Raw genomic sequence first — 10,484 nt, forward strand, 5'->3', positions numbered from 1 at the left:
ACTAAAGAAGCATATGTTCACAAAATCATAGGATAAAAACGAAAACCCTAATTTTGGAAATTATGCAATTAATCTATATAGATAATGTATTAAGGTTGAAAAAAACAAAATAATGCAGAGCGAAATGTTGAAAGCGACTCTTTTAATTGGATAATAGAGAATTCCTTTTGTTTTCTCCTTTCTATTCATTATTTAACAATTAAATAATTTAGAAATTAACAGAGACGGAAAATTTCAGATATGTGTATGTATAGACACAGCTTGACCTTTTATTTGTTAATTAGTTAATTCTCCATGATTGCAAAGACAACTATAAATCTTTTAATAAACAAAAATTATTCAAAGGTTACACAATCATCGTGCACTATTATCGTAGACCATAAACACAGTTGATATATGGACATGTATGTATCATGTATGTGTTCATATATGAGTATACAATGAGATAACATGTATATGTACATCATCGAAAAGAAAAAAAAATCTATCTCGAATTCCACTCAAATTTGCAAAGCCAGAAGAAAAAACCTCATAAATTGCTAAATGTAAATATATGGACTTAGTGATTTACTTTTATTCATTACAAACGATTTAAACAGCAAGAATATCATTTTTTAACAAGTCTAGAAGATTAATTCAGATTTTTATCCAGGATATATTCCGGCTATATAAATAACAAAAGAGGGTCACAACTCACAATGAACATTTCTTTATTTTATATTCATATATCTCTTTGCATGTGATAATAGTGTTTGCTCTATGATTGTGTGAGATGGTCATAAAACAATTTGACGTAGTGTAAATTCCCATTTTTACGTGATTATGGTGATAATTAATGTGCACTGAAGAAGAAATTAAAAATTGCTATATGGACGTTCTTAATTGTTGTTGAAAAAAAAAAAAAAACTTTTCTTGATGATTCATCTTTCTCCTTTTGTGTGGTAATTATAGTTCTGTTGTCTATGTGATAAATATATTTTCTCTACGATTGCAAACAACGGCATTTAATAATCTTGAAGTTTTGGATGGTGATCCCTTGTTGTGACTATATGTATACGACGGAGAAGAAAATCACGTGCATTCGAAGCATACACGACGAGCTATACAAAACTTTTAGCATTTAATGTAATCAGTGTGAAGTAAGCCTAAAGTATAATCGAATAATTTCGAAATTATGCAAGAAAAAATATTTGAACTTTGTTTGTTATTGTATTTTTTAATTATTCGTTACTTCGGAGTTCGGATGTTCTACATCATATATACCATTTCTTTATTTTTTCCGCCAATTTTGTTCATTTTGTACTAATTCGTTCACTGCAGCTATTCGAATTCGAAGTACGATCATTAGTTAGAAGGGAAAATTCCAAAAAAAATCATTAACTTAATTTCGATAAACTAATAAAATCCTCAACTTTATGACTACTCAGAAAAAAACTTCAAGTATTTTTTCTGCCCACAAAAAATCCTCATATGTTAACCGTATACTAAGTTTACATCGTATACGAAACTACAGTAAACGGAAATTAGAGCGACGTTAGGAAACTAACTATGGTCACTATTCGTGGTTTAGCATTAGTTAAACAACCCAAACCCGATTCTTAAACCCGATTAAAGTAAACCCGAGTATTCGATCAAAAACCCCAAATCGAACATAATTCCCCAAATCGAACAAAAATTCTCAAATTAGAAGCAAACCCTAAAATCCCCAAATTTACATATGAACCCTAAATCGAGATCGTGAGACTGAATTGAAGGAAAATCCAGAGACATGAGGTATAATCTGCACTAAATCGAGTTGTTTATCGATCCCATTTTGTTAATGTCGTTTAAATTTTGCGTCGTAATTTTCTAATAGAAATGTCTGTGTTCGTGTAGTAACGGCGACGACAAGCTCAAGCTCCACATCCACTATGGAGGGTCAATGTCAAAGGAAGGAGACCAGTGGTGCTATAAAGGAGGATTGACAGAACCTGATATGGTGGTAGATCCCGATTTGCTCACTTTCTACATTTTCGAAGACTTCAGTTCAAATCCTGAAGCTACGAGCGATGTGGTGAAATTATGGTACAGACTACCTTCTGAGGATATGTCGAAGCTAAGATGTGTGTACGAGGATAAGGATCGGGAGCTTATGAAGATGGCGGCGGAAGCAAATGAATGTGGAGAGGTTCACATCTACATTGGACATAGTGGGATTCCATCGCGGGATGATGTTGAGTCCGAGCACTACTGGTGGTCCTATTGATGCTACTGAAAATGATGAAAGTGATGAAGAGGATATAGAGGAAGAGAATGACGAAGAGGATAGAGAGGAGGATGACGATGGTGAGAATGGCGATGATGAGAACAATAGCAGTAGCGATGACGAGGAGAGAGAGTCTGAAAGTGATGAAAGTGATGTTGAAAACAGGGAGGAAGAAAAGGAAGAAGAACAGAGACGTGAAGAAGGTGCAATAGTGGAATTTAGAGAAGAAGCGAGTGGAGTACCATCTGAAGATGAGAATCAGATCTTAGGCGAAGGAGCTCCTGACCCACGGTTTGACAATATGTTTGCTGCACTCGAAAATGAGCCTCCTCCTGTAGTTCGTGGTGCACCTACTCAGAATAATGCAGATGACGAAGCTGTGGATAGTGATATTGAAGGTGAGAAACAAAGACGAGAAGGTGAATACCCAGATTCTCCGGAAGACACTGATGAAGAATGGGCTAATTGGAAGAACACAGATGATCGTGGAAGGAGGTTTAAAGGAAAGAGTAAGGCTGATTATAATCAGCCCCCATACTTATGGCTGATGCAAACCTTTAACAATGGTGAAGAGTTCAAGGATCAACTTCTGAGGTATGTTTTAAAAACCCAATATGATTTGAAGTTGAATAAGTGGAACTCTCAAAGGTATGCAGCCATATGCACACACAAGAAATGCAATTGGAGAATATATTGTGCGATGGAGAAGCCTATACGGAAGTGGATGGTCAAAGTCTTCGAAGATAAACACTGTCATTTGCCCACGGGAAGAGTAAGGATGCTGAAACAAGGCACTATTGCGAAGCTTTTCAAAGAAAAAGCAAGAAGACGACCAGAAATAAGGAGTTCTGACATTAAAGACGAGCTAATGCATAGGTACAAGGTCTCAGTTTCAATATTCAAATGCAGAAAAGCAAGGCGAATCGCATTGGATATGGTTCTGGATACCCAGAAACAACAATTCGCTAAGTTATGGGATTATGAAGCTGAGCTGATTAGGTCTAACGAGGGAGTTAGTACGGAGATTGTTACAGTTACAAAGGATGGAAAGCAGATTTTTGATAGCTTTTATGTCTGTTTTGAACCGTTGAGAAGAAGTTGGAAGCAAAACTGTAGACCTTTGATAGGCTTGGATGGGGCCTTCTTAAAATGGGAGTTGAAAGGAGAGATATTAGCTGCTGTTGGTAGGGATGCTGAAAATAGGATTTATCCTATTGCTTGGGCAATTGTTAGAGGCGAGAACAAGGAGTCTTGGGAATGGTTTATCAAAAGGTTGCAAGTCGATTTAGACTTGGGTGTGGGAGATGGATATACATTCATATCTGACAAACAGAAGGTATATGTGTTTCTATTGGGTCTAATGAATGCTATATGTGTTTTTAAAGTCTAACGAATGATATATCTGTTTTGCAGGGTCTTCAAGTAGCTCTTGCTACTGTTCTTCCGAATGCTGAGCATAGAAATTGTGCAAAGCATGTCTATGGGAACTGGAAAAAGAAGTACAGTGATGTGGATTACAAGCCTTTTTCTAGAATGTGGCATACAGCAAATCAGTGGGAGAATACCAAATGCGCATGGATGAGCTCAAAGCACACGATCCAGCAGCACATGCCGATTTGCTAGCTAAGGAACCGAAGACTTGGTGTCTTGCTTTCTTCAGTGGAAATGCAAGGTCTGCTAATGTGTGCAACAGCTTGTCCGAAAGCTTCAATAGGACAATCAAAGGAGCAAGAGAGCTGCCTCTGATAAATATGCTGGAGACAATAAGGAGGCAGGCTATGACTCGTATTGCACGCAGGTTTAAGAAAGCTAAGGCATGCATAATGGCTTTTCCACACAAGATCAGCGATATATTAGAAGCAAATAGAGAGGATAGCAAGGATTGTTCTGTACTTACTAGTTCAGACAATTTGTTTGAGGTTTTGTTGTATGGTTGCAGCTATGAGGTATCTCTTCGTCTTCGTCATTGTGTTTGCAGAGATTGGGACCTGACTGGCATTCCATGTTCACACGCCATAAGAGTTATCAACGAAAACCACCAACAACCAGAAAAGTATGTGTTACAACCATTTTATCCTTTTACCGTGTTTATGTTTTTGCTTTGAGTTGATCAGGTTTTATTTTCACAACCCTTGTATTGCAGCCATGTTGATAACTACTACAAGACTGAAGTTTGGATAGCAACCTACCAAGAAAACATAAAGCCTGTTAATGGAGAGCTATATTGGGAGAAGACTCACAAGGAACCAATTGGAGTTCCCGGTTTCAGGAAGATGTCGGGAAGACCTAAGAAAAAGAGGATCAAAGCTGCACATGAGTCTCCTTCCAAGCCAAACCGAGTCACCAGACATGGCAGAAGAATGACATGTGGAAACTGCAAGCAGATGGGACATAACAAGCTGGGTTGCAAAAATCCGACTTTTGTGGTTCAAGGACCAACTCGCAAGCGTGGAAGACCTCGGAAGATAGATGTAAGTGTATCTCTTCCCTCTATAATACATTTTGTAAGATGTTCTTGTTTTGTTTTGACAATCTCATATTTTGTCATAGGATGGTGTATCTAATCCTCGGCCAAGGAAAAAACGCACCACTACTACACCTCAGTCACAGCCTTCTGTTCCACTATCTACACCTCAATCACAGTCCTCCACCGTGGCTCCGTCAACTGCACATGCACCAGCAACAGCAGCTTCATCTTCTTCTACAGCACCTCCTAGCCGTGGACGTGGCCGCCGTGGTCGACCTCCTGGAAGAGGACAAGCCCGTAAGAAGGTGACAGTCCCAAGAGGTGTAGGTGTCTTCATGTGCCCTTATACAAATCGGGTATTTGAATGCTTTGGTCAAAATGCAAGAGAGGTCGGTGGAAGCTCATCACAAGGACCAAGTGCACACAAGTAGTTGCTTTTCTTTTGCTTGTTATTGTTTTTGGTGTCTAAACAGTTCAGGGAAGAATACTTGGGTATGGTGTTTGGTGTTATGGCATTTGTTTTGTTTGGTTTTGGTATTTTTGTGTTCAAGCTTTATCATTGTGTTTTCATTTGCTATTGATGATGTTTATTTGTTATCTGAGAGAATAGAGAACATTAAGCAACTAAATAGGTTTGGATCACCATCATTTTTCACCAACAAAACACTACAACCATTACCAAATATCTAAACCAAACAAAGCATTACAAAGACCAATATCCAAACTTCAACCGAACTACATTACAACCAAACTTCAACCAAACTTAAAATCATTATAATTTACTTGAAAGCATTGCAAATTATTGCAGTCACACACACAAATCCCACCCACGAAATGACCACAAATTGTCGACAAAGTTTCTCCTTTTCCACGCTCAATGCAAGTTCTTCCTTCAGAGCCTTGTTCTCGTTAGTCAGTTCGATCCATACCTCCGAATTCTCCGCATTATCGGCTCGTGACTCTATCTGCTCGCCGGCAGAAGCCATTACTTCACCATCTTCTCCGACCAAAGCTCTCAGCTTTTTCAGCTCTTGTAATTGGTCCTGAATCGTGTCTCGAGCTTCCACCAATGCTTTCTTCTGCCATCCATGAGGCTTCTCAACATCAAACCATCTGAAGAAGTTGCAGGACTTCCAATTTCGATCTCCACAACCATAGAATCTTCTCCCCAGATTATCATCCGTCCAAGCCTTCTTAACCACCGACTCCTTCCCACAGTGACACTTCAATTCGCCCATGAATCCTCCGATTATTGCGTTCGATGCTGAACCGGAGCTTTGGCTTTGATTCATCACTACAAATCGATGGAAAATCGGAGAGAGAGAGAACGTAAATGGGATACGAAATTAGGGTTTAGAGCATTTGGGGATTTTATGAACTAAATCGTGTTTTAACTATGGTTAGATAGTTAACAGATAATCCGAAAATCTAAACACCGTTATTAGTACCGTTAACTTTTGTAACCCAACCATTTTAAAATGGTCACACGGTTAACATATGAGAATTTTTTTGGGCAGAAAAAATACTTGAAGTTTTTTTCTGGATAATCATAAAGTTGAAGATTTTATTAACTTATTGAAAATAAGTTAATGAGTTTTTTATGGAATTTTCTTTAGTTAAAATTATCCTCAATATATATAATCGGTAAGAGAGGAAAACTTAAAATAGACTTCGGACCACACAAAGAAAATGGAAAAGACCAACCGTTCATGTATAAAACGTACAGTCAGATACAGATACAGTGTACTAATTATTATTAATCGGGAGTTTCCAGCTGTTTTAATTCATATCAATATGACATCCTCTCATGTCTTAATGTTTTTTCGCATTTCTTTTCTTTCTTTTATAAATAATTAACAATTCTAGATTATAGATCTTATTTGAACACACACAAAAAAAAAAGATTTTAGATCTTACTATATGTAAGTAACAAATTTTTAAAAGAAATTATATATCTTATCTTACGATGTATATAGCCTTTTTTTTAAGGACAGAGACTAAAACATGTAAATGAATTCCTTTTTTAACATTTCTGAATCCCCTAAATAAATTATTTTTCGGCCTGCTTTCATCATAAACATGTAAATGGCAAATTGAGGTTACTTAAGAAGGTTTTGAGTCTTTTGACAATTGTGTTTCAATCTTGTTGGCCCGCTTTTATAATAAACTTTCGGCAATAATAAGTCATAGACTCATAGTTAAGTATTTATAGAAAAATAAGCCATATATATTATTGTTAATGTTTCAATTAAGTTAAAGCAAATATCAAATATTTCACATCCAGAAAGCTATCACGTCAATTCTACGGTAGCTAAATATATGCATCACAGCATCACCTTGGTCTAATGGTAAATCTGTGCATTTACAAAATGGATTGTATAATCAAAACCATAAACTACAGAATATAATACAGATGATGAATTTGAATCAAAATATATAAGACTGTCATCTTGTACGTCTTTATTCGTTAATATTATCGGACCATATATATTGTGGTAAAAGGGTATAGTTTGAGACGAAAAATTCTTTCGCTAATGTGATATGACAACGGATACTCTTTATTTAATCAATCACCATATAATCATTGCTAATTATTTGATATCGCCATCAATCAAATCATCGTACGAACTAATTGCGAAATCCGTAGTCGCTTTGCTACATGATTAGTCTTTTGTGGACAATTAAATTTAAATCATCCCATCTATATATAAACATTGAAACAGTCTTACACACAATAAATATTACAGTAAACAAGAACAAGATATGTAGAAATGGGATCTCATAATTGTGCATGGGAAATCAAACAACGCGCAGAATCCGAGTTAAGATCACATGATTACACGTTGCTTCACTATCTGATGATCATAGCGTAAACTATAGACCTATTCCAAGAGTTAATTAATATTTTAAGATGTCACACGTATAATATCAAATTTTCAAGTCTTCAACGAAAACAAAAGATTAATTTTCAAAAAAAATATACTTTGAAATCCAAAATTCCAATCGTGTTAACTAAAGTCTTCTTAGTTTCTGTTTTGACCTTTGCTTCTAATTACATGCATATCACATATGACATAACATCTTCATAGACAAACCATCAACTCTTAAAACCAAAATTAAAGTTTAAACCCAGCCTATCTGAATTTTCTTCCATTTACATAATTACATTCCAGAAGATTTTTATACCATTTACTATTTCATCGTTTTCATAAAATATCATTAAAAGACATTTCCATGTATCAAATCATCATATTTATGAAATAATCCATTTTTAAAAATCATTGGTGTTTATTTTCATGCAAATTATTTCTCACATTTGTTTTTTTACTAAAACATCTTTAATTTTCTCAAACAAAAAATTCAAAAAGTAGACACAACAATTAAATGCCAAGACGACATTACGGGCTGGCAACTTACTTTGCACGGTACCTAATCAAACTCAACAAAGATCCGATTATTATGCTTGCAAAACTTTTTTTTTTTTAACTAAATCTAAAACCACTTAATCCTAGTCAGATATGCCATGTGGACAAATAAACCCTTAAGCACCTTCACAATCTATATTAAGTTCCTTATATTAAACTTCACTAGTTTTCAACAACACATCTCTTTGTCTTCTCCATACATTCAACACTCAACACCTATACATTGAGATGGTTATGATTCACTTCTTCCTCGCAGCGGTGATGGTTGGAGCCATCAGCCTCTGCCCGGAGACGGCAGAAGCCGCCGTTATGGGGCCGTCGATGCAGAAACTGACATGGCATTACTACAAAGTTTACAACACTTGCGAGAATGCCGAGAATTTTGTGAGGCACCAAGTTGAGAAGTTCTACAAGAGTGATAAAAGCATTGCTCCTAAGCTCCTCCGTCTCCTCTACTCCGATTGCTTTGTCACAGTAAGTTTTTTCTTATTCTTGTCTAACTAATCTTATCATTTATCTATCATATGAATATATACCTATATATGTATTAAGAGGATTTAATTAGAAAATTTGCGCGGGACTGATCCACGCACTGACGCACGGAGACAAATTAATGTAATCGAACAAATGAAACCAAACTAAAACGAAATGTTACAAACCTAACCTGGATTGGTCTTATTTTATTTTATCTTCTTAACGGTACTGGTCTTCTTATTTTAATCTTTATTACTGAAACCGAAACTGATTTTGTATTTTTAACATATAGAGAAACCGATTTCATCTTTATCCAAAAAAAAGAGAAACCAATTTCAGCATAACTACTTAAGTAAAACCATGATTTATTAACGTTGCATATTTTGTTTGTTATGTATAAATTAATAATAGATGTATTCATCGAAAAAATTATATTTTAAAGTTTTAATCATAAGTATAATATACAGTAATTACTACCTTTTTTTTACCTAAAACAGAAACAAATCTAAATCGAACCAAACTAAAACTGCACCTAACCGAACTAGTAAGAAACCTAAAGAGTATTTTTAATTCACTTTTTGTAAAACCTTAGAACTAAAGCGAAACCAAGCTATTAACTGGAGTGGTGTTATTTTAAGAATTAGTCACCGAACATTGTATGTATGTGACTCTATAATGTTAGGGATGCGATGCATCGATTCTTCTAGAAGGTCCAAACTCGGAGAGAATGGCGCCACAAAACAGAGGACTTGGAGCATTCGTGATCATAGACAAAATCAAAATAGTCTTGGAACAAAGATGTCCCGGTGTTGTCTCTTGCGCCGACATTCTTAATCTTGCAACTCGGGATGCTGTTCATAAGGTTTATATATCTCCTTCCTTTTCAATCTCTCTTTCTCTTTATCCATATTATATGGATCATCATCTGTAGATACTGACCAGCTTCGATATACGGGAAAATTAATGATTTCCTACAGGCGGGTGCACCATCTTATCCTGTGTTCACGGGCAGGAGAGATGGCTTGACTTCAGATAAGCAAACCGTGGACCTACCATCACCGTCCATCTCATGGGATACAGCCATGGCTTACTTCAAATCCAGAGGCTTGAGTGTTCTTGACATGGCTACACTTCTAGGTCAGTCACCTTTTTCTTCCTGACATCTTTAAAACCGGTTAATCAGGATTTAGGATTACCCATACGGTGTTTCGGATTGGGTTTTAAATCTCCGGTTTATGAATTATCGAAATCAATGAGAAATGAACAAAATTCTCACTCGGTTCGGTTAAGTATAGGCTCGGTGTCAGTTCAATGGAACTTTTCGGTTTGAATTCAGTTACGGTTTGTTTGTTTATAGAAAAAAGGAAACCAAATCGGTTTATTTGAAGGTTGTTTTGGTTTAGTTTGAATCAGTTAAATTGAGCTGCACCTCCTTAACCAGGATCACATTCAATGGGGAAAACACATTGCAGCTACGTCGTTGACCGTCTCCACAATTTCAACAAGACCGGTAAACCAAGCTCGACCATAAACAAGTCTTTCTTGACCGAAATGGCAAAGCAATGTCCACCAAGAACGAGGAAAGGCCAGACTGATCCGCTCGTGTACCTAAACCCGGACTCAGGATCAGAGCACAGCTTCTCAAGCTCATTCTACTCACGGGTTCTGTCACAAAAATCTGTACTTGAAGTAGATCAACAACTACTTTACAATGATGACACCAAACAGATCTCTGAGGAGTTCTCAGAGAGTTTTGAGGATTTTCGGAAATCATTTGCACTTTCGATGAGCAAAATGGGAGCCATAAATGTGTTAACTAAAAACGAAGGTGAGATAAGAAGAGATTGCAGGCGTAGAAACTAAACACAAAAGA

General features: G+C 36.3%; 2 protein-coding genes across 2 annotated transcripts; one reads left to right on the plus strand and one right to left on the minus strand.

The window, feature by feature from the left end:
• Window positions 1-5,491: 5,491 nt before the first annotated feature.
• LOC112086204 lies at window positions 5,492-6,004 on the minus strand. Its single transcript, XM_024155075.1, has one exon. The coding sequence runs from the start codon at window positions 6,002-6,004 to the stop codon at window positions 5,492-5,494; it is 513 nt and encodes a 170-aa protein (XP_024010843.1).
• A 2,361-nt stretch (window positions 6,005-8,365) lies between these two features.
• LOC18015476 (probable peroxidase 26) lies at window positions 8,366-10,474 on the plus strand. The gene is made up of 4 exons (XM_006397453.1): window positions 8,366-8,611; window positions 9,294-9,473; window positions 9,589-9,748; window positions 10,053-10,474. Exons 1-4 carry the CDS (start codon window positions 8,366-8,368, stop codon window positions 10,472-10,474), a joined length of 1,008 nt encoding a protein of 335 aa, XP_006397516.1.
• Window positions 10,475-10,484: the final 10 nt, after the last annotated feature.

This window comes from Eutrema salsugineum, unplaced genomic scaffold (assembly GCF_000478725.1).
Source record: "Eutrema salsugineum unplaced genomic scaffold, Eutsalg1_0 scaffold_22, whole genome shotgun sequence".
Lineage (NCBI taxonomy): Eukaryota > Viridiplantae > Streptophyta > Magnoliopsida > Brassicales > Brassicaceae > Eutrema > Eutrema salsugineum.